General features: G+C 33.3%; 8 protein-coding genes across 11 annotated transcripts; 3 read left to right on the forward strand and 5 right to left on the reverse strand.

The window, feature by feature from the left end:
* Positions 1–984: 984 nt before the first annotated feature.
* Rps8 (ribosomal protein S8) lies at positions 985–2,570 on the reverse strand. The gene is made up of 5 exons (XM_076382355.1): positions 2,548–2,570; positions 2,005–2,135; positions 1,497–1,748; positions 1,230–1,359; positions 985–1,140 (listed from the first exon to the last, which is right to left on the reverse strand). The coding sequence occupies exons 1-5, from the start codon at positions 2,549–2,551 to the stop codon at positions 1,031–1,033; spliced, it is 627 nt and encodes a 208-aa protein (XP_076238470.1). The 5' UTR covers positions 2,552–2,570; the 3' UTR covers positions 985–1,030.
* A 485-nt stretch (positions 2,571–3,055) lies between these two features.
* On the forward strand, positions 3,056–5,882 carry LOC143181763 (N-alpha-acetyltransferase 30). The gene is made up of 4 exons (XM_076382352.1): positions 3,056–3,683; positions 3,867–4,042; positions 4,319–4,632; positions 5,676–5,882. The coding sequence occupies exons 1-4, from the start codon at positions 3,410–3,412 to the stop codon at positions 5,686–5,688; spliced, it is 777 nt and encodes a 258-aa protein (XP_076238467.1). The 5' UTR covers positions 3,056–3,409; the 3' UTR covers positions 5,689–5,882.
* Positions 5,879–8,214, reverse strand: LOC143181760 (prolactin-releasing peptide receptor). The gene is made up of 3 exons (XM_076382348.1): positions 7,153–8,214; positions 6,669–6,920; positions 5,879–6,592 (listed from the first exon to the last, which is right to left on the reverse strand). Exons 1-2 carry the CDS (start codon positions 8,128–8,130, stop codon positions 6,717–6,719), a joined length of 1,182 nt encoding a protein of 393 aa, XP_076238463.1. The 5' UTR covers positions 8,131–8,214; the 3' UTR covers positions 5,879–6,592; positions 6,669–6,716.
* A 2,769-nt stretch (positions 8,215–10,983) lies between these two features.
* On the reverse strand, positions 10,984–14,506 carry Atg101 (autophagy-related protein 101). Of its 2 annotated transcripts, none has more exons than XM_076382354.1 (2): positions 14,368–14,506; positions 10,984–13,484 (listed from the first exon to the last, which is right to left on the reverse strand). In XM_076382354.1, the coding sequence occupies exon 2, from the start codon at positions 13,474–13,476 to the stop codon at positions 12,820–12,822; it is 657 nt and encodes a 218-aa protein (XP_076238469.1). In that variant the 5' UTR covers positions 13,477–13,484; positions 14,368–14,506; the 3' UTR covers positions 10,984–12,819. The 2 variants fall into 2 exon arrangements, with proteins under 2 accessions (XP_076238469.1, XP_076238468.1); XM_076382353.1 differs by lacking the exon at positions 14,368–14,506 and adding an exon at positions 14,017–14,155 and having other exon boundaries at positions 10,985–13,484.
* A 909-nt stretch (positions 14,507–15,415) lies between these two features.
* On the forward strand, positions 15,416–16,040 carry LOC143181766 (uncharacterized). The gene is made up of 2 exons (XM_076382356.1): positions 15,416–15,512; positions 15,661–16,040. The coding sequence occupies exons 1-2, from the start codon at positions 15,416–15,418 to the stop codon at positions 16,038–16,040; spliced, it is 477 nt and encodes a 158-aa protein (XP_076238471.1).
* Positions 16,041–16,198: 158 nt separating this feature from the next.
* LOC143181761 (epimerase family protein SDR39U1) lies at positions 16,199–17,855 on the reverse strand. 2 transcript variants are annotated; one of them, XM_076382349.1, is made up of 6 exons: positions 17,718–17,855; positions 17,507–17,613; positions 17,167–17,437; positions 16,810–17,075; positions 16,623–16,736; positions 16,199–16,543 (listed from the first exon to the last, which is right to left on the reverse strand). In XM_076382349.1, exons 1-6 carry the CDS (start codon positions 17,740–17,742, stop codon positions 16,421–16,423), a joined length of 906 nt encoding a protein of 301 aa, XP_076238464.1. In that variant the 5' UTR covers positions 17,743–17,855; the 3' UTR covers positions 16,199–16,420. The 2 variants fall into 2 exon arrangements, with proteins under 2 accessions (XP_076238464.1, XP_076238465.1); XM_076382350.1 differs by lacking the exon at positions 17,718–17,855 and having other exon boundaries at positions 17,167–17,427; positions 17,507–17,622.
* A 55-nt stretch (positions 17,856–17,910) lies between these two features.
* Positions 17,911–19,664, forward strand: Trprs-m (Tryptophanyl-tRNA synthetase, mitochondrial). 2 transcript variants are annotated; one of them, XM_076382663.1, is made up of 6 exons: positions 17,911–18,076; positions 18,151–18,318; positions 18,424–18,686; positions 18,814–18,935; positions 19,007–19,277; positions 19,375–19,664. In XM_076382663.1, the coding sequence occupies exons 1-6, from the start codon at positions 17,996–17,998 to the stop codon at positions 19,607–19,609; spliced, it is 1,140 nt and encodes a 379-aa protein (XP_076238778.1). In that variant the 5' UTR covers positions 17,911–17,995; the 3' UTR covers positions 19,610–19,664. The 2 variants fall into 2 exon arrangements, with proteins under 2 accessions (XP_076238778.1, XP_076238779.1); XM_076382664.1 differs by having other exon boundaries at positions 18,433–18,686.
* LOC143181932 (NAD(P)H oxidoreductase RTN4IP1, mitochondrial) lies at positions 19,595–21,757 on the reverse strand. Its single transcript, XM_076382662.1, has 6 exons — positions 21,077–21,757; positions 20,755–20,987; positions 20,439–20,648; positions 20,251–20,363; positions 19,892–20,159; positions 19,595–19,809 (listed from the first exon to the last, which is right to left on the reverse strand). Exons 1-6 carry the CDS (start codon positions 21,324–21,326, stop codon positions 19,702–19,704), a joined length of 1,182 nt encoding a protein of 393 aa, XP_076238777.1. The 5' UTR covers positions 21,327–21,757; the 3' UTR covers positions 19,595–19,701.
* Between the last annotated feature and the right edge of the window lie 309 nt (positions 21,758–22,066).

A 22,066-nucleotide genomic window follows, 5' to 3' on the forward strand; every position in this document is an offset into this window, starting at 1 on the left:
TGTATAAAATTGTGCTTTACACATTTTTTATAAGGTAAAAATATAAAGAATTAAAAAATATTGACTTAGGGAGTATTTTCTACTCCTCTGTACTAGCTCTAGTGCATGACGTAAGAAGTAATCAATTTTGTAACATTTTATGCTAGAAGGCACGCGCGCATACATGCATGTACGCACGCGCATCGCGCACACACATGCATGTACGCACGCGCATCGCGCACACACACACGCGCGCGCGCAACAGTAATAATACAATTTCACCAAGTTACAGAAACGTCTTAAATTAAGACAAGAACTCAGAATCTTATTTTAAAGATTAAACTTAGACGAGCGTACCTTCATCTTTCTAAGTTTATCGAGTATTATCATTATTATTACAATAAACATAAAAAAAACTCTGCTATATGAATGACATATGCATTTCCTTCTTTTCGTTTAATAAGATCTTTGTGTACGGATTTTTCACAATTGTTACACCAACACAAACAGCTTTATTGACATGTGCTTTACCATTGTTACGAATTAAGTGCAATACAAATATTCCTGGTTTTTACGTATTCGAAAAACAAAGAAAAATTGAGAAAATCATTTTTTATCAAGAATAATCACACAAATAAATTTTGAAAAATAATTAAAATCACGAATTAAAAAGTAACAATGAGGCAAATACTTATACATCACAGTAAGAAATACAAAATTGTTGATATTCATACTGCAAAACATTTGTATGCGATAACTGAATAACATATATATATATATATATATATATATAGACACACACATATATATGTTGTATTATATTAAAATTGATGTTAGTTTGTATATTACTGTCGTTATACGTATGTATTAGAAAAGTATTTGATAAATTATGTTTTGGAAACAATTTATTGCAATTCATTCGTTAATTATACCTCACGTTAAAAACCGAAACGTAACCATGTGTATATATTAGCTGTTCAGCATTAATTATAAATTTATAGCCACTTGTTATACACGTAAATTTATTTTTTTATTTCTCGATGTTACATATTTATTTAGCTTTCTTGCTTTTAATTTTTCTCATATAAAATTCAAGTTCTTTTCCTTCAAGAATATAACCATCCGCTCGACCACACTGTCCTGGTCTACTTGCTATACAGGCTGAAAGTAAAATTAAAATCTGATTTCACATAAAGGACATTATATGCCCATTAAATTAATCTTAAATCGTTACATAAAGAGTTACTTACCCAGCACACGGCCTGTAGCAAATTGTTCTTCCAAAGCAGGTTCAACTTTAGCAAATCGCTGCCTTGCTTTGTATTTAGCTTCTGCCTTTTTTGACCGCTTCTTATTCAGAACTTCTTCCTCTGCTTCAGTCTGAAAATAATTAGATTATTTTTATTTCATTAGAAAATTTGATCAATAAAAATGTTAAAAAATACTTTACAAGAAGATTAAAAGATCGTTGAACAAAACTTTTGATGCAAAATGTATATGATACATTCATTACTTACCAATTTGGCACCCCGTTTACGACCCAGTGGCAAAGCATAATGGCTTTCATACCACTGTCTGAAAGGTGTTGCATCAATAGTGACAATTGCATTCTTCACTAGAGTCTTTGTTCTTACTAATTCATTATTTGATGCATTATAAACAACATCAATAATACGTGTTTTTTTAGTCCTACATTCAGAACCCCATGAAAAGTTTCCTGTATCCAAACGAAGTGCTCTATACTTTTTATTGCCACCTCGTGTGCGTACCTAGTTTACACAGAAATAAAAAAAGTTGATTAGCTATGATTACTTTACAATTAATAAATATTATCTAACTTATAATTTTGATCAGTACGCTGTGAGATGAAAGTCAACACATTGTTCAGAGTAGGTAAAGGTAGTCATCACTTTAAATAAAAGAGAAACCTTTTTCGGTTTTTTTTGTTTACTTTTTATTGATATTCTCAAATCCTTGAGATGAACAATAAAATAGTTAAGAAATGGAGCATTCTATAATAATTACCGTATGTATACGTTGAGCTCCAAGTTTTGTGTTTGCAGCTGGTCGTCCTAATTCGAACTTCCTCTTCTTACGAATGGGCTTCCTCTTGCCACCGGTTGCTCGTCGCTTATGCCAATGGTCTCGAGAAATACCTATAATACAGAAATTCTTCTTTATTCGCTATATTTTAGAACACATCGATAAGCGGAAGAAACAACTAATGCACGTTGTTATTTGGTATCATCGTTTGAACTGTTTATAATAACTGTTTACAAAATCAAACAAATGTGTAATGCTTCAACGATATTTGAAGAATTTTGTAAGAAAAGTAGCATATACACAAGTAGCCATGAGAAGCACACTAAACAACACTACATTCAAAAATAACCCAACTTTGAGGATGCTACAAATCTTTTAAGTTCACCTCATCCAAATCATATATATCTAAACTAAAAGTATGCGCGTGTTTATGAATAACTGATAGTTGTTTATTAGCAAGTTTTAAAGAGAAGTCACAGATTCAAAACGATGAAAATGATAGTCGTATAAAACCCGACATCTCACCCATCGTGCTTAGGTCCAAAAGAATCTGAAATCAACGAGTCTGTAGTGAGACTTCTCCTAACTTCCGGTATGATTCGCAGAAGCAAGCGCCCTCTCTTAATAGAAATAACAACCACATGTAGCATGCTTTCATTTAATAACTAAATTTTTCTTATTTAAAAATACCTTTTTATATAGATGTATACCATATTTAAACATTTATATTATATAGAGAATTCGTATGCATACATATTTAACAATTATGCATCATGCATACACACTGGCTATTGTACGTAATTGAATAGGTATATTACATATTATAAATTTTTCAAACAAAATACAAATTTTCTACAGTGTAATATTAGATTGTCTTTTATTTTCTTTCAAACAGCGAAAATGATTAATAGTTGATTAATGTATGTATGTACGTACATTTAATAATAGGATTACATCATGTTATGAGTTATAAACGTTCGGTATGGTATGTAGATATGTATGTACTACATACATTATTACAATTACTATTGAAAGAAAGAACATTGCAATTTTGTAGAAGAAATTTGCTGTGGAAACGTTGTTTCTCGCAAAATCATTGTTTATGTTTGACCTGTAGCAATCATTAGAGAAATTCAATATGGTGTCTATCGTTGGACTAGTGATGTCGGACTTGTGTATTTTAACGTAAAATCGACGTGTTTAAATCAATTAGTCTACCATAATTATGAAAATACGATTAAAGAATATATACCACAACTAAAATCTCCGATGCCACGTTAATGTATTCGAATTAAAATAGTGAAAACAGTGCTTAAAAAACACTGTTCACACGTTTAAGCTTAAAGAGTGAAATTCAGGCATTTAAAATACAGAAAAATTAAGAAAAATGGAGAACGTTCAAACGGAAAACATCGCAGACGCTCCCAAATCAGAAAGTGAACAAAATAATATTGAGGAGAAGAACGATGATAATGTGACAGACGTTGCCACCTTAGACATTAAATCACGACTTAGTTTAGAAACGACTGCAACGTACGAAGAACCACATGCAAATGGAATAACTCGAATAAACGGTATTTGCGACTCTTCCGAAAGAATTGTCGGTGCAGTTGATCTTCCATTATCTCAAACTATGGAAACTAGTCATTTAATCCAACATGGTATGGAAAATTTCTTTTACTTTCATTTTATCAAAATATTATATCCGTTTGTTCAGTTCAGTTCAGTTAATAAACACCTTTTTTTAGTACTATTTTTTTTATACATGTATACATATACGTAGAATAGATTATATGGTTTTCATATATTCATATTTATATCCTTTTTTTTCTTGATATGCATAGGTAAAACAGAAACGTCATCTTTAGAAAATAAAGGGGAGGATATACAATATATTAGTTACACAAGTGAATTACAAATGCCTGATATTATGAAATTAATACAAAAGGATCTAAGCGAACCATATTCTATTTACACATATAGATATTTTATTCATAATTGGCCAAAATTATGTTTTCTGGTAGGTATATTTATAAACTTATTGAATATATTTCGACGATGCTGGTATAAATAGATACTTATCATTTATGTGTATAAATGATCATACATCTTCATATAATAATTCATGTAATTTGTACTCCTTTTTGTCTATATAGAATTTAAAAGAAACCAGAAATTTTCAATATGGTATTAAAAAGCATCGATGAACAAAAAGAACTTTTAGCCAGCTTTCGTTGGATTCCTTTGTCTTGCAGGTATAGAATTTACAGAAAATTCTTGCTTTTTGTTCGTCAAGGCAATGCATGGCGACGAGTGCGTTGGTGCCATAGTCTGCAAACTGGATATCCACAGAAAAGTGATAAAACGTGGATACATTGCAATGTTAGCTGTCGACGTGAAATATCGAAAGCAGAAGATTGGATCGAATTTAGTAAGAAGAGCGATTCAAGCTATGGTGGAAGATAAGGCGGACGAGGTAGTACTGGAAACAGAGATCACCAATCGACCAGCATTACGTTTATACGAGAATCTGGGTTTCGTTCGAGACAAGCGATTGTTTCGATATTACTTGAATGGCGTGGACGCTCTACGGCTAAAATTATGGCTCAGGTGAAATTCAGTTGTACATTAATGTCAATAAAAGTTGAAATAATTTTACTGTTAAAGAGAGAAGACGTCTATGTTCTATAATGACGAAAAATACATAACGTTAATGCCGAAGAAATGGTCGACTACTGTAGACGCACAAGTTTCGAGTACTGCGTATCACCTTTAACGTTGAATAATGTTACATTTCAAAATTAATTTTTCTAATATCATCATCATTAAATATTGTAATAAATTATTTAAAATATGGAAACTTTTTCTTTGGCATTAAGGTCTCTTGAATAAGTTCCAACTACAATTTAAAGATATAAAATAGAAAGTTATTGGGACAAAGGTACCGAAACTGTAAAACGTTTACCGAAATTAATCTGTGTTTTCTCATGCCTTATACTACACGAATATGCGCTCTGATACAATGAAGTAGTCAATAGTAAATCAAATTGAGAGATATATTATACGTAAATGAATGTGTAATTGATGGATTATATTAGCTTGAACTAAACCAACTGCCAAAAAAATTAATTAAAATTTGTTGTCATTTCTCGCATATAAGATGTTAATTCAATAATGGTTTTACTTATTCCACATTAATAAATAGGCCGCGGCGAATGTTTATGCAAATTCATATTTTTATAAGCAGATTCAAAGAAATGGAAGTGACATAGATTTGTTCTATCCTTTAACTATTATAACAGATACTGTACTTTATATATTTTTCCGTATTATGTACATTCTGTACCTTTTCATGCAATTCAAAATTTCTATAAAAGTATAAACATTTGCAATTTCTTAATAAACATTATTTTTAATCCAGATATATGTATTGTATATATTCGTGTAATGAGAAAAATGCTTATACATAATACCGCACATGAGTTCATTGTATCGGATATCGTGCATCTCTCTACCGTGTAGACATCGATTTAATATATTTATTGTAAAAACTAAGTACTGTAAAATAGCGAATGGGAGCGCATAAACTTGGATGTCTGTGATTCTACACGTGTACGCAGACATGTATATACATATACTCTTTCTATATATAGGTATACGCGATGAATACATACACGCAATACAGAACGAAAGGAAAAAATTGATAAATTGCCAAATTAAAATATTTCGAAGAAAGTACCTACACAGAAAACGTGATTAAGTCAAGGTCGTATATACTGCTATTCAGTCATTATATCTACCTTTGTATAAAATAAGAATGTAAAAATGTTAATAAGAATACATAAATGTTTTTAAATTGGGTTACTCTTATTTTATTTCCTTCTTTTTCACATCACAGAGATGCGCGTGTATATTTCACTTTTCACCCCGTGCATTTCCCAACAATCACGGCAAACTACCGTTTGCGTACGAAGCAGACTCACATTACCATCATCATTTCTCAGAACAATGAGGAGTTACAGTATAATTGAAATTGAAGATGAATTTAGGAAAAGGAAAGTTGCCCTTAAGAACGGTTGACAATTTGTACGAGGTCTGACATTAGATTGTATCGCAATACAGTTTCTTGCTGATAAATGATTTTTATTCAATGATTAAATAAAGCAGACTTGTGCCGCAATTTCAATTTCCGTTTAATCCTTAATGAACAATTCGTCTACACATACTTGTATGTACAAACTACACACATACGCGTATGTGTGCTGTAGGAGAATTAAGAGCATCCATTATTCATGACGCATTATATTTGAAACTAAAGTGGATCACAATTTGTTAGGGACAACGCAATCTCTGCTACTCAACGTTGCTCACCGAAACCCCATTGACTAACAGATAACGTAATCGGTTTCGAGGAGAGACATCTAATGGATTATTTTAATCGATAAGAATAGCCTGCGGTTCACTGGAAAAGCATATCGTAGATAACGTCGCGTCAGATTTGCATCATTCTTTTTCTTACTGTTGCCTCTTTTTTTCATTCCGCTCTATTCCGTGTAGCATACAAAGAACACTAGTAATGTAAAAGCAATGAGTTTCCTGCAACAAGTTCGTAAATGGTACATAATACAAGTGTAATTTTCGCTTACCGGAAGCGACACGTGTTCAAATTGTAGTCCAAGTCACAGAATTATATCTTAGTGATCTTTCGATACGTTGCTGGTTGTCGCTTCGAGAACAATCAATTCACAACCCTCCAGATTCGGAGTTCTGTTTCGAGTTTGATTCGGTAGTAGTGATTCTTGGAGGGTAGTATTACCATTGCACGCTTTATGACTTTGAAATCCTTCGGTAACTCTTGGAGTATGTCCGTTGGTATTTCTCGAAAAACACGAAAGAACCTTTAAAAGAATCGAAACAAGTGGTAAAAGTCGAAACAACGAAGTCATTGCAAAGCAGGACACGAAACATGCGACACCAAATTAATAGAATCAATTCGATGAAAAGAGAAGCAAGGAAATCGGAAGAAAAAGACACTCGAGGTGAAAAGAAGCGAAAAAAATATTAGAGCGCGTAAGAATATCGATTTTTATAAGAGGTAAAAGAACGTGTAGGTACTATTATAATTCGTACTTGCTTAAACTCTTTGCGAAAGTTCTCGTTGAGCCAAGCGTAAAGGAATGGATTGTAACAGGTGCTGCTCATGGCAAGACAGTGTGTCATGAAAAAGCAGAGTCTGTAGTAAGACCAATCGTTGACCGGTGAATAAAAATCGTCGACAACATTGACGATGTTTAAAGGTAGCCAAGAAATGCCAAATATTGTGACCATAGCTATCAACATTCGATTCGTTCGTTTCTTTCTCTCTCTGTCAGCTTCCTCCCTTTTGCTTGTCTTGGCGCCAGGTTTTGATTTCGCTCGATCGTTTAGTTTGATCGAAACGCAAGTATAACAAAAGGCGATCACGAAGAAGGGTAAAACGAATTGAAGTATCGAGGTGACTGAGCTAAAGATTTTACGAAACCGTTCGCTTGGCCAATACTCCTCGCAATAAGTACGCGGTTCTTCCAGATGCATATAAAGTCCGTACGGCAGAGTAACCAGTAAGGCCACTATCCATATACCGACAATCACGGTCAAGCAAACTTCAATTTTCATACGTGCATGAAATGGATACATGATCACCATGAATCTATCGATCGCTATACTCGTCAAAGTCAATGTACTAATGTAAACACTGACTCCTTGGGCATACGGAACCAAGTGGCAAAGGGTTCTGCCGAATATCCAACCCCCGAGAAACGTGTACAGAGGCGTAAAGGGTACAGCCAACACGCAAAGCAGCACGTCGCTTAGTGCTAGATTCGCGATAAACAAATTTGTTACTGTCTGCATTTGACGGTTTCGAGCCACGACAAAACAGACCAACGCGTTACCGAACACGCCCACTATGAAGATGTTTCCATAAAAAATATAAAAGAATAGCTGTACTACAATGTTTGAAGTCAAGTCGTTGCCGTTGTTGTCACTGTCCACACCAGGACGATTCGACGAATTATCATTCGGTAAGCTTTGTAAACTCTTGTTCCACGTAATCGCTGTATTTATCATTCTTCTTTCGTATATATTCTCCTCTCCCAATCTTTTATCTCACTTTTGGTTTCCCTTTCAATCCGTATATGCAGTACTTCAAGAGAGAAGTCTTTTAAATTTCTGCTTCTTTCTTTTGGCTTTCACCTTTCGATTAAACGTACAGTTCAAAATATCTATGTATGCTTTCGTACATTGGGAACAGAGATGGGTAGTTTTTGCAATCGGTCGGCTCAACTTTAACAAATGGAGAAACAGATTTATCATGAAATTCGATCAAGAACGAGTAAAAGAAAAGAACGACTGATTATGATCGTTGTTAAACGAAATGGAAAACGAACCCTCGACAACTTTTTTTAAATTGCGAATAATGGAAACAGGAGATCTTCCAAGCTGTACCGTGATATCAAACCCGCTTCCCTTTTTCTTTCGATTTAAAGGCGAATCAAATGTGCTATCTTAAAAATAGTAAAATCTGGTATTCCTCGAGGTTGTCGAGTTAAAACCATTCCCAAAAATAGAATATTACTGCGTAATCATGAATCGTTCGACCGATTTCGCAAATTTTTTCATCCAAAACATCGAATCGAAAAAAATTCTTTGACTATCTGATAAGAAAAAAAATCTAGAATATTGTTTTTTACTCTTCGTGGAATTTTTCCCCTGTACCCCTTAGTCTCTTCTATACTATTTCATACTTCACCAGAAACTATAACAAATTAAAGAATCAACAAAAAATCAACGAAATGTGTACATCGAGAGAGAGAGAGAGAGAGAGGGAGAGAGAGAGAGAGAGAGAGAGAGAGAGAGAGAGAGAGAGAGAGAGAGAGAGAGAGAGAGAGAGAGAGAGAGAGTGAGAGAGAGAGAGAGAACACGAACGAATGAACGAAACAGAGTAGGAAAAATACGCTTATGATTACAATTATTCAAAACTTGGTTTTGAACTACCTGTTGAAGATTTGGCGGATTGCAACTTTGTCACGTTTCAATACTGTTAAGTATCGTAGAAATAACGATAAATAAATAGGGGGGAAATAGACAAAGATAAAAGGCAAAACCAACTAACATCAATATTATCCTTCTAACATATTTCATCAGTTATCAGACTTTAGAAATTGTTCATGTAAAAAAATGAAATTATACTTAATATTTGACCAATTTACCAGGATACATTCTTTTACGACGAACAATAATACATCGAAGAAACCTCGGATTTGGGATTGACGTGCATCACTATTTAATCGAACGAGAAATACGTAATAATCTTGGCCACCTTACAAACGATTCTCAGAAACACGGAAGCAATTTGATTTCAATGATACGTTCCACGTGTCTTTAGGGTTGTGTTATTTCGACGCAACTTGAACGTTTTGGGAGAATAAAGACATAAGAATAAATTTAATGTTTCGTATAACGTGATTTCCTTAATGAAAAACGACGACGACGCAGTACTCTACGTTACACAAATCGAAACACATTCGAAACGACGGAGAGCCTTCTCTATCGACGACTAAAAATGGAGAATTGCCGATGGTGATCCTAACCAGACAAGCCGCCGTTTCCTTGCGCACGCGTTTACGACATTCTCTCTAAAGGGTTGACTTCCTTACGCGGACTCGATTCTTCGAGTTCTTTTTACTTTCATTCGTCATTCTACTTCCATATATTTCTATACAGGGTGTAACAAAAATGTCGCAGTTCCTTAAAAGGGGTGATTTAGGGGGCGATTTGAAACAACTTTTTCCTTAGCGAAAATGTAAGATGAGGCTTCGTTAACGAGTTATTAACGAAAAACACCGGCCAATGAGAGCACGAGTTTGCCGCCCGAGCGACCGCGGTAGCGTTGGGTACGCGCGCTAGATGCTACAGTTGTACTCCGAACAAGAAAGTCGTCATACATCGAAGAAAATAGCATTAATATGAAAACTGAAAGCGACATAATAAATAACACCGAGTCCTTTTTTTGTTTATCACTTGAAGTGAATAATTACTTAAAATCGAGGAAAACTACGTGCAACGTAAAAATACGAATATGTAAATCTCTTATTCGCATAACGTATAAACGAAAAAGCAATACAACGAAAAATAAAGGAAGAAGAGAACAAACTTCACCTGTAGTTTGTAAACCTGTGTCACTGGGTCACTGTACCGATCCTGGTCATCGACTGTCGAAATGGTTTATGCTAGGGCACGCGTTTAGGTAATTTATGGCTTTATTGCTTTGGTTTCGAAGGAGACATGATCTCGGAGTGTCCGAACAAAGAAGGTCTGAGGTGCTTAAACTACGTGGGGGGTACAAGGAGCTTCTTTGGAAAAATTCTACCCTGCCATAAACCACTCCAGAGGTCGATGACCAGTATCGGTACAGTGACCCAGTGACACAGATTTACAAACTACAGATGAATTGCATTTAATTCATTAATGATTATTATTTTTTAAATCTAACGCAGACTACTTTCAACGTTTCTATCTTCAACGTTAATTCTCCAATTCTCCGTTCATTTCTTTTGTTGCATTGCTTTTTCGTTTATACGTTATGCAAATATTTTCACACTAATGCTATTTCCTTCGACGCATGTCGACTTTCTTGTTCGGAGTACAACCGTAGCGCCCAGCGCGTACCCAACGCTACCGCAGTCGCTCGGACGGCAAACTCGCGCTTTCATTGGCCGGTGTTTTTCATTAATAACTCGTTAACGAAGCCTCATCTTACATTTTCGCTAAGGAAAAAGTTGTTTCAAATCACCCCCTGAATCACCCCTTTTAAGGAACTGCGACATTTTTGTTACACCCTGTATAGTAAAAATTTCTCTAATGAAAAGGTTTACTGTATATATCCGTACAAAATAATAAAGTTGTTAATATAAAATACATTAATTTATTAAGATTTCATCATTTATCCTCATCAGTTTCTTGCGATAAATTAAGTTTAAAGCATTTTCTTAACCTTATATTACAGCTACGTAACATTTTCGACACACATATATATATATATATATGTGTGTGTGTGTGTGTGTGTGTATCGATATTTTTATAATTTACACATCATTTTCATTACTTACTTAGTTTCGTGGTTAACTATTTCTTATACGTATATACGTGGACTTGCTTTTATATATGCGAGTGAATATATGTACACTTACATGAATATGAGCGATAGTACATACATGCAACCCAGCACGCACTAATTTAACTTATCGTACTATTATTTTGTAAATCCTTAATTCCGTACATATATCTCTCTTTCCTTCTCTCCATTAATCTTTTTACTTTGACCTAATTTTAATGCTGAGTGTGTGTGACTGCGTGCACACGCGCACACAAATATATGACAATATGCTCCTACCCTTAACATTAGATATTGTAATAAATAACGATCTTATTTTATCAACATTGTCATTTTCTAAGTATTAATTCTTTATCATGAGAATCCAGTATGAAGAAAAAACCTGTGAAAATTTAATCGTATCATGTACATGCATATAATTCCGATTTTCTTCTACAATAACTTTAAACCTAAAATAAAAACTTTCTTAGATAAATGTACATTTTAAATCTTTGATATTTTTTACAATCTATACAGCTGTTCATCATTATAGACGAAATATTTAACAATTTAATTTATCGATGTTTTCTTCGAGAAAAGTTTTGCAATACGATTGAACAATAAAAGTTTTCGTTTCTAATTCATTGTTCAAATACATGAAATGTAATATATGTATATATTACTACGTTATAAATGTAATTAGCCTGTTAATCATCTACAAAGTCGCTTGATATCTGGGCGGTTTATATGTATACATATGTAATGTAATTGTTTGTATTGTTGTTTTCGACCAATACCGTCGCATTTATCGATAAACTTTCAAACATTTGCCTTGTATTGTTGTGCACCATCGTTAAGACGTATTCGTTTCACATCTAATTGCATACGTTGCATATTTGTGCTGATGTGCATACGTTTATAATATACAATATTTCAATATCATTTATACGTATATCGCGAACGCGTTCATGCGTATTTGTCTAACAAAGAGAAATGATAATTTTATGCGTTAAGATAAACTTATTGCCCAGTAACTTCTTTTATCTAAAACGAACATCATACGCTGCCACGTTCGTTTATATAATTACAACTTTGTATTATCATAAAAAAACTAAATGTGTTAGAATTTTGAAAAGCAGCAAAAAACCAAAAAAGCTATTTGTTGTACAATTTATATAATTTATAATCTAAGGAAAATACAATAAAGTATCTATTATACGCAATTCGTTACTCTGATTTCACGTCTATACATATAATCATAAGTACTAGAAATATTAAACTGTGTTTTCTGACAAGTATTGTCGGCACAGAATTTGTACAAACCTAGATCGGGAAAGACTGTCTTTATAATATGTGCACAGCATACCATTCCTATGTTCTATTTAATTATGATCGTCCATATAATTAATTCTATATACACTTCACTAGAAAACGGAAGTCTCTTTACAAATCAAATATATAAAATGTAGTAAATTGGCTACTTGTACTAAGAATGACAACTAAAATTTTACAATAGTTTATGCATAAAACCTGAGTAATACAACTGAATACCACAACTAAAATAATTATTTAACAAGGAAAAACAAATCTCAGAGTTGTGTGTATAAAAGAATTTGTGTTGTATTAGATGCATTGCACTAGGGATTTTCCATAATCTGATACAACTAAATAGACAACGTTTCTTTGATCAGTTTTTTCATTGTATTGCCCATTGTTGTACTCGATGGGCTAGATGTTGTAAAGGATAATTTAAACAGATAAGGTTGTATGTCAGGATATGATGTGTCAAAAATCAGATCTAACTCAGCTTGATTTGGCATTTTGGGAAGATAATCATGTCGATTCATTACTTCTGTTATATAAAGAATCTTATCTGTTAATAAATCGCCAACCTTTTCCCTGCATATTTGTCGTTCATGTTCTGTTGCTAGTTTTATAAGTTCCAAACGTACTGTCCACACTTCCCATGGTATGCATTCTGGTTGAAAGGGCCAGCGATTTTTCTTCTTCTGAAAGAATTCTAAGGATATTTGGCCAGAACCTGGACTATCGGTGGAACGTAAAGCTTCAGAAAAACCTGATATTTCACGTTTCAAAGTTTGATCCAGATGTACCGACGAACAACAGACATAAGTAAAATCAATAAAGTCACAGTCGACATCTTGGTACCCCACTGTACCTACTGAATAACTGCCTTCTTGCTTATATTTAAATTTACCAAGACTTCGATGAAAAAGAACACTGTGGAAGATACTTGCTACTGCTTCATCCACTTGTCGACCTTCCATACTTAATTCGAACAACTGAGTTCTGGCATTCATGGTGATTCCTATACAATAAAATTTCAATCATAAATCCAGAGGAATTCCAAACAATAAAAACTATTAGGTAACAGCAATAAACAACATTATCTAGTAGTAAAACTCCAAAATTAAAATGTAATCATAGATAAACTTCAAACAAATATAACATTGCTTTGATACCATCAAGTTAATTTTAATTTCCAAACTATTTTTTACACGTTATTGCTATTCGTAATTTATTCGAAATATAAAACGATTTGTTATCGGTAATTTAATATAACAATGACCCGTAAACAGTCTCAAATGAATGAAATTGGATGAAACGCAACTGTTATCGTTCCGAATCATCAAATACGTAATTATAGTTGTAATATGAGATGAGTATAAAAACAAACTACTATCGTAAAACGTGTAAAAGGTCATTTGAATTTATGATTTCTTTTTCAATTCGAAACCTTCGAAACAATAGATCAGATCAAACAAGCTGTTAAATATTCGACGTAAGCAACGAATACGAATAAAAACAAAGAGAATGTAACTACGTCGATCAATTCTAACCTCGTAAAAGTAGTAGTAGAAACGATGATTATCACTGGCGACTTGGTGCGATACTGGACGATATTTGGTCATCTTTTAGTTGTAGAATATTGTCCAGTACTCCGTAAATATAATTAAACAATCGATGATTAACGTCATATAAGTGAGTCCTTAGATTGTTTGACAATTTTTAAGAACGAAACATTTCATATGCGTATGTATATTTGCATTTAGATAGAGTGAACAATTATCATTATTATTTGTAATTTCATTGCATACTTTATCCATACGTTAATGGAACCCCGATTACAAAAATGTTAAACCTTTGAGAAATAAGAGTTGTTCCAATTTTCGAGCACAACTTTAACTTACTTCTCTCGTCTTTTTCTCTGATTGCGAGCGTCTGATTGTCGTATTTTAATATGCTTGTTATCACGGGAAAGAACTTTAAAACAACGCAGTTCGTAACTGCTTTATCTTTACTATCGTCGCATCGTCGAATCTAATTAATTCTTTCATAAAGAATTTCTTCAAACTGTCTTTTTCTTGAATACCTACACAACCACTTCCACCACCATTGCTACACCGTTGCTACTGCCACCACCACACGCCACATTATTAACCATTTAAACTGTTTCGTTATTCGAGTCGCTTCGTCGCTTCATTTTTATTTCTTATCAAATACCACTCGTTAAACAATTCTGGTTTCGGAAGAGATATGTGCTCTTACAAAAATTTTTCATTGAAACTGAGTTACTATTACAATTTTCTTTTGTCGGTAAACAACAGCTGTCCTTGCAACCCGCGCCATTTTACAATTTTTCTGTCTATTTTTTTTCATTCGACGATTCGAGGATACAACTCTACACGCGTGCGTATCAACTTCTAATAGCGAATGAGTTCATTCTAATGTATGCATACGTATCTATGTATATTTAACCGTGGCAACTTCTCATGCATACAACATATGTGTTAAATAAATTATTTCAAACATTTACAAGTACAGTATGTATTCAAAGTCAAATTTCGATACAATACTTTAATTGCAATTTTGTTATTTATGCTTATATACTTTTTGAATGTATGGATGTATATACATACGTATATACTTAGATGTAACATATCGCATAAATCAACACATTTTTCATTTTTATCACCTATCTACACTTTGTCGGTTAGGTAGGGCGATAGATCTATTCTACACGTACACAGTATGTGCATAGGAAATGTATCACTGACATCATTCAGATGGCGTACATGGTTTATTCTCAAAGATATTCGAAATATGTAATAATAACTATGTGAAAGGCAAGCTTCAAACTGTTCACTGACATGAAAATGAAACTGATTTCATTTTTGTTTTATAACATATTATGATTAAGGTTCAAGTGTAGGAAACGAGAAATTTTAGTACGACAACATGATATTATACACAAAACCTCGAATTCTAATTTTAAACGAACGAAAAATTCATGTTTGTCGGAAACCTGGATTACTCGCGTGGTCATTATTGACTCGTAAGATTCAATTATTATCCTTATAATTATTTATCCATTATTTTAAGAATAAAGCTCGATCTAACGACGATACATATGTGACACATACATATGTACATTGCAGTCATACTTTAATAATTAATTCATATTATTGTTTTCATGTTCCTAGTGTCTCTAGTTATTTGCATCGAAATATCGCGACATTTGACAAAAAATGATTTTTATTCGATTATCTTACTTTTTGGTGAAATCATGTTCAATCTAGAGGCATTTGGAGAATGGCAAGATTTGTTATTAGATAAAGATCAGAACAATGCAGTTATTGAGAAACATACCTGGATAGATAAATTGTGTTGTTACAAAACGTCTCATGGCTCTCATATCGTAATGCAACTTACCGATATAAGGCATGTTGGCGTCTCTGTTGAAATGGGACTTTTTATTCTTCACGAGAATGGACGAACAATCTCGTTAAGTATGCAAGGTTTTACACGAGAAGAATTACAAAAGCTTAGAAGAAAGATAAGTTACTTTCTGAACTCGAAATAGATCGAATTTATAAAATTGTTACAATGCAAAGTAATAATTAAAGAATTACTTCAATTATTCTGTTTGCCATAACTTCAATTACATATTACCGATTTCTGAATCCAAGTACTTTGAATGTTGGAAGAGGAGCATAACATCAAAGTTTTCTTTACTGTGTATAAATTGTACAATGGAATATATTTCTATTGTTCGCGAAGGAAAATGTAAAAAGTGTATACAATATTTATTTTTTCAATACTATATTAGTTTTGTGCGCATGCACGCGCAGGATACATGCACACACGCGCACACACACGCACGCACACGCAGATACCTTCTGTATTTCTCACTCTCTCAATATAATGCTCGTAAATATGTACAATGAAAAATGATCTAAATGCTTATGTTTTTGTAATATTTTTACCAAGTATCTCAGCACATGCAGATTTTATATCAGGATACTGATACTGAAATCCTAATTCTTTTACGCGTTTCGGCACAACTTTTTGTCCTTCCAACATAATCTGAAAAGACACTGATGTAATAGTTGTAACTGATAGTTGTAACTGATAGGAACTAAATTAAGTTATCATTTGTACTAACTTTAGCACGTTCTTTGTTTAAAAGAATATTCAAAGCAAAATGCGGTACAGGAAAAAATGCAGGTCTGCCCATTGTTGACGCAAACACTTTTGTAAATTCTTTATTTGTCACAATCTGTTGATGATATTTATGAATTATATTGTTATCAAGCAAATTTGGAACAGTTTAAATTGAATATATCAGTTACCTGTGGAGCAACTCCATTCAGAATACCCCTTACATTATTATTTTTAAGTGAAAATAAAAACATGTTGACTAAATCTTCTATATGTATCCAAGGCATATACTGATTTCCATTGCCAATAGGGCCGCCCACACCCAGGAAAAATGGTAAATATATTTGTTTAATCATACCACCACTTTTCCCTAATACAACTCCTGATCTAATTGTAACTTGTCTAACATTGCTACCTTGTGGAACTTGAGCAGCTGCTTCCCACTTATGACAAAGTTCTAATATGCAAAATGATTGACAATTCAAAAGAAAGTAGTTTATACATATTTCAATACTATTCAAATTAAAAACTTTAAATTAAGAATTTACCCGACAGAAAGTCATATTTTTCACATTTACTTTCTTCTGTATATTCAGTTTCATTTGGCTTATAATAAGCCACTCCAGAAATGGTTACAAAAACACTAGTTTTGGAATTTACTATAGCTTCACTTAAAGATTTTGTTGTTTTTACCCGACTATTTATAACATTTTGCTTAAATCCTTCTGACCACCGCTGTTTTAGATCAAGTACATTTTGTCCAGCAACATTAATTACAGCAGTTGTGTCTTCCGGTAAACCATGACATTCTAAATCATGCTACAGATATATCACTTTTGGATATTGTTAAGCATGTATAGTAGAAATACAGCACGTAACTTGTCTTACCCATGACATTCGATTAGGTCCAGGCATTCGAGAAATGCATGTGCATCGAACACCTTGGCGAGATAATGCATTGATTATTTGCGTTCCGATAAAACCTGTACCACCACCTGAGACAATTACATAACCTCGTTTGTAATATAACCTAACAACAATCGAGCCACTATTTTCTACAAATTATCATTGAAAACTTGTTAAACGAGAATAAACTCGCCTATAACAACGTGCTGCAGTGCCATGTTACCGAAAAAGTGAAAATATTAGAAAATGAAACACGTATTATGGTATTAACGTTTTCTTCTTCGTAGTTCGACCAACACAAAAAACCAATAAACCGTTCACACTATATAACCACGTGCTACTATGTATTTACATCTATATATATATATATATGCATTAATGGCAATGCAGTAGCTTTGTCGTATTTTGGAATACTACACAGGCACAGAATTGACAGTTTTCTTAATACATAAGTACAATTGCTTTTCGGAAATGTTTACATCGATACGAAATATCGTTATCTTTCGTAGTATCAAATACACACGCGTATATATAAGAGAGTATAGTCAGGAGGTTAATTTCTACATGCTAATCTGACATGCACTTAAAGATATACATTGTATTGTAGTATCCAATATCAATTGCAGATTTTCAAGAGTAATTATCCAAAAAGAATATTTTCGGGAATTCAACCGACTGGAACTATTCATCTAGGGAATTACCTGGGTGCTATACAAAAATGGGTGCAATTACAGGATAGCGGAGAAAATGTCATTTGGAGCATTGTAGATATGCATTCTATTACTTTATCCCATGTAAGAGATTTACAATCACTTGATTTGTAGCAGTATATTTTCTTTATGTTTTGTTGGTCGGTAAGAAAAAAATAAATTTAAGCAAATTAAGAGTAAATGTCCTAGGATCCAAAGGAATTATATGAAAATGTATTAAAAATGACAGCAACTTTACTGGCTTGTGGTATAGATCCAAAGAAGAGTATATTATTTCAACAATCTACTGTACCAATGCATACTGAATTATGTTGGGTCCTTGGATGCATAACAACCTTAGCAAGATTAGCACGTCTACCTCAATTCAAAGAAAAGAGTGAAAAGCTAAAGAATGTCCCTCTTGGTTTATACATATACCCCATCTTACAGGCAGCTGATATATTACTGTACAGGTAAACATTTTGCAAAAACATTAAATTCAAACATTAGACAGTTTTCATTGCGTCCTGGAAAATTTATGATGCTTAGTGTCTTTCTTGTGAAACAGAAATGTGTGTTCAATAAAATTATACATTGTAGAGCAACTCATGTTCCTGTTGGACAAGATCAACAACAACATATTCAGTTGGCACAAGAGTTAGCTATTTCTTTCAATAACAAATTTGGAGATACTTTTCCTATACCGCATTCTTTAATCAACGGTAAAGTTTCTATCTATTTTGTATCATTGTCTTCAGGAACTATTTGTAGTATTAATAGGACATGTTTACAGATAATGCGAGTCAACGAATTAGATCTTTACGCGATCCTTCCAAGAAAATGTCGAAATCGAGTACAGACTCGAAAAGTAAAATACAAGTTTTGGATGAGCCTGATATTTTGTTAGAGAGATTGAAGAAAGCTATAACAGATTGTACATCGGAGGTCACTTACGAACCTGAGAAACGCCCCGGCATTGCAAATTTAATAGCTATTCATTCTATGCTCACTGGAAAAACACCCAACCAGATATGTTTAGAAGTCCAAGGACTAGATACGGGGAAGTATGTAATACACATTCAGTATTCTATATACTCGCATTTCCTTGTAAACTTTTTTTCTTTTGTGTTTCTTTTCTCTATTTTTACACATACTGTACAGATATAAATTACTGCTGGCGGATGTAGTTATAGAGAAATTGTCTCCAATTAGAGAAGAATTTTCAAAGCTGATAAAAGAGCCTATGTATTTACGAGAAGTCTTACAAGATGGTACAGAGAAAGCGACAGAAATTGCGACCGATTGCTGGCATCAAGTTCGCAATCATGTAGGATTTGGAAATGATATTCTATACTTAAATACAAAAACTGTACAAAATGCAATGTGTGAAATATGATGTAACATTACTGAAGTTTATTGAAGATAAATTATAATTTTTGTTACATGCTGTACTATCTATTGGTTCTTCTCCTTCTGTTGCGAGAACGCCTAACACATATCAATGACCAATTTACCTCGTAAATGACCTTGAGCCACTCTATCATACGCTAATGGTAATTCTTGAAATTGATAGACCTTTTTTACCACAGGAATTACCTAAATTCAATTCAATGAAAATAAAATAATGTATTGATAAATCGTGCAGTACGATTATCGATAGTTTGTATTGTGTAAATACCTCTCCGTTCTCAACGAAATCATGAAGGGCCTTAATTCCTGTTTGCGAAGGCGTAAAAAAGCCCCATTTTACAAAACTTTTGTTTTCAACAGTTGGGATATTATACTTTACTAATTCGCTTATGTTTCTCACAGTTCCGGCTATCAGTCCATGCTCATCAATATTTTTTAATAACGGTGAATTTAAAGTTATGTAAGTACAATGAGGATAACCCTTGGATCGTATTTGATTTGGTCCCTGATTGGCACAATCCAAAATTATGTTGTATCTATGACAAAGATTGAAATGGAATGGTTTACAGAGTAAAGCAAATGGTTGACTAATTTCTTTTTCCATATTGTTTAATGAGAATTACGTACGGTCCTTCTGCAATTATTTTTGAATCGCTGTCGTTTAATTTATAATCAATTACAATGTCAGCACCCAGTTTTTGTACTAGATTGACAGCATCACTGCTACAAGTGGTAACAACCTAAACCAGTTTTGCTTATGTTTTACGATGCACAGATATATATTATGAGTCTCGCTAATCTGAAAAATCTCGTACATGCATATTCCAGGCCTTTGAAAGTTGTATTGCCAAAGTTCCTACTCCACCTGAACCTCCTAATATTAGAATTCTGTTATTCTTTCTTGTGACCAATGTAGTTTTATAGCACAATCCACCAGTAATCCATAGAGCAGACCAGGCTGTCAAACCTGCATATAATATACTGGCTGCTTCAATGTAAGACAAATTCTTTGGACGTAAATCAACCTAGGAATAAATATGGTTTTGTGAAACTTTTATGATGTGTATATATATATATATATATATATATATATGTATATGTATGTGTGTGTTCTATGTTCTTAATATTTACCAAAGTTCTATCAACCACTACGTAATTGGCATGACAGCCTTGCTGTTCTACTGGAACTACACCCCATACTTTATCTCCTAATTTCAACCCATTATTTACCCCATGTCCTTTCGAAACTATTATACCTGAAAAGTCTCTGCCTAAAGTTAATGGAAGTTCCAATTCATCGTACTGTCCACCAGTAAGATGTCTTGTTTTTCGCATAAAATTTAGAATTGCTGATCCATACCCTCCTATCAATACCCAATAAGGAAATATAAATGTGTTATCTGAGGTTTACATACTGAGAAAAGAGAAGAGAAATCAATGTTATACAATGTACTTGTCATAGCAATATCTATTGGATTTACGCTGGACGCTTCGACCTTCACCAGAACATCTGTTGGCTTAGCGATCATGGGAATTCTGATATTTGAAAGTTTTAATTCTTCTAGACCGCCGTATGAGTGTATTTGCCAGGCTTGCATTTTATCTTCAACATTTTCTTTATGTTTCACTGACAGTTTGCTAGTAGAACGTGACTGAAGACTTCCAAAAGTTGATTTCATATTCAACACGATTCGTTTTAGCATTGTGTCGTGTTTATTTTTATTGAATCTCGAATATCAAAAGGAACGAATATAAAATGAAGGTTAAATGCTATGGCCACGTGCGAATGTCAAACCAGATAATTTTTCTACGTATTCGTTGGAATATCATTCATCTTACGCTATGCAACATTAATTTTCATCTAAACATATAATTTACTAAGTTTATTTTTAACGTTCCGCCGTGGAAGAAGTTTTCACGACCGACCGATGTTAAGAATATAGCCGTCATGCACATGAGTTGAATGTTAATATCTCGTGACGTCTTTTTTCTTCAATAAAGCTCAATGCATGTTGGTTTAAAAGTATATGGATCACAGATTATATTCATCATTGTCATTATTCAATGATAGTAAAGTTTATGTGTACAATCTAGGTACACATAAATATATATGTTACATTCGATGCAAAATTTATACCTACTGCGTTGCACGCAGTTGCTTGTGGTTATGTATACGGTTGCGAATACTTGCCTCTGGCTTCTGTCTCTTATCTGTGCCGCCCCCTATCGAATTATTCGACAAATTGGCGGTTTATATGATTTGAAATAGTCGAAACATAGTTTAAACATATTTGAATTATTTGTAATTTTCATTAATGAACTGTTTCAATCGTCAACAGTCTGCATTTATTTTTAGCATCTTTTCATACTTTATTTCCCTATGTTGCATCCAAAGTAAATCCCTTTTACTCTGTATATTTGCAATCGCTTGTATGCTTTAGCG

This window comes from Calliopsis andreniformis, chromosome 7, assembly GCF_051401765.1.
Source record: "Calliopsis andreniformis isolate RMS-2024a chromosome 7, iyCalAndr_principal, whole genome shotgun sequence".
NCBI lineage: Eukaryota > Metazoa > Arthropoda > Insecta > Hymenoptera > Andrenidae > Calliopsis > Calliopsis andreniformis.

Coding starts and splice junctions, on each gene's coding strand:
- Rps8 (XM_076382355.1), bottom strand. Junction 1,749..2,004: donor GAGCTCAACGTATACATACG/GTAATTATTATA, acceptor TGTGTAAACTAG/GTACGCACACGAGGTGGCAA. Junction 1,141..1,229: donor TGCTACAGGCCGTGTGCTGG/GTAAGTAACTCT, acceptor TTTTACTTTCAG/CCTGTATAGCAAGTAGACCA.
- LOC143181763 (XM_076382352.1), top strand. CDS start 3,410: ATGGAGAACGTTCAAACGGAAAACATCGCAGACGCTCCCAAATCAGAA. Junction 3,684..3,866: donor TAGTCATTTAATCCAACATG/GTATGGAAAATT, acceptor TGATATGCATAG/GTAAAACAGAAACGTCATCT. Junction 4,043..4,318: donor GGCCAAAATTATGTTTTCTG/GTAGGTATATTT, acceptor TTGTTCGTCAAG/GCAATGCATGGCGACGAGTG.
- LOC143181760 (XM_076382348.1), bottom strand. CDS start 8,130: ATGATAAATACAGCGATTACGTGGAACAAGAGTTTACAAAGCTTACCG. Junction 6,921..7,152: donor TTCGCAAAGAGTTTAAGCAA/GTACGAATTATA, acceptor ATTCTTTTAAAG/GTTCTTTCGTGTTTTTCGAG.
- Atg101 (XM_076382354.1), bottom strand. CDS start 13,476: ATGAATGCCAGAACTCAGTTGTTCGAATTAAGTATGGAAGGTCGACAA.
- LOC143181766 (XM_076382356.1), top strand. CDS start 15,416: ATGATATTATACACAAAACCTCGAATTCTAATTTTAAACGAACGAAAA. Junction 15,513..15,660: donor CGCGTGGTCATTATTGACTC/GTAAGATTCAAT, acceptor TCATGTTCCTAG/TGTCTCTAGTTATTTGCATC.
- LOC143181761 (XM_076382349.1), bottom strand. CDS start 17,742: ATGGCACTGCAGCACGTTGTTATAG. Junction 17,438..17,506: donor GACCTAATCGAATGTCATGG/GTAAGACAAGTT, acceptor ATATATCTGTAG/CATGATTTAGAATGTCATGG. Junction 16,737..16,809: donor TGAATGGAGTTGCTCCACAG/GTAACTGATATA, acceptor TATCATCAACAG/ATTGTGACAAATAAAGAATT.
- Trprs-m (XM_076382663.1), top strand. CDS start 17,996: ATGTTTACATCGATACGAAATATCGTTATCTTTCGTAGTATCAAATAC. Junction 18,687..18,813: donor GCTGATATATTACTGTACAG/GTAAACATTTTG, acceptor TATACATTGTAG/AGCAACTCATGTTCCTGTTG. Junction 19,278..19,374: donor CAAGGACTAGATACGGGGAA/GTATGTAATACA, acceptor CATACTGTACAG/ATATAAATTACTGCTGGCGG.
- LOC143181932 (XM_076382662.1), bottom strand. CDS start 21,326: ATGCTAAAACGAATCGTGTTGAATATGAAATCAACTTTTGGAAGTCTT. Junction 20,988..21,076: donor AATAGATATTGCTATGACAA/GTACATTGTATA, acceptor GGGTATTGATAG/GAGGGTATGGATCAGCAATT. Junction 20,364..20,438: donor CAAAGGCCTGGAATATGCAT/GTACGAGATTTT, acceptor AAACTGGTTTAG/GTTGTTACCACTTGTAGCAG.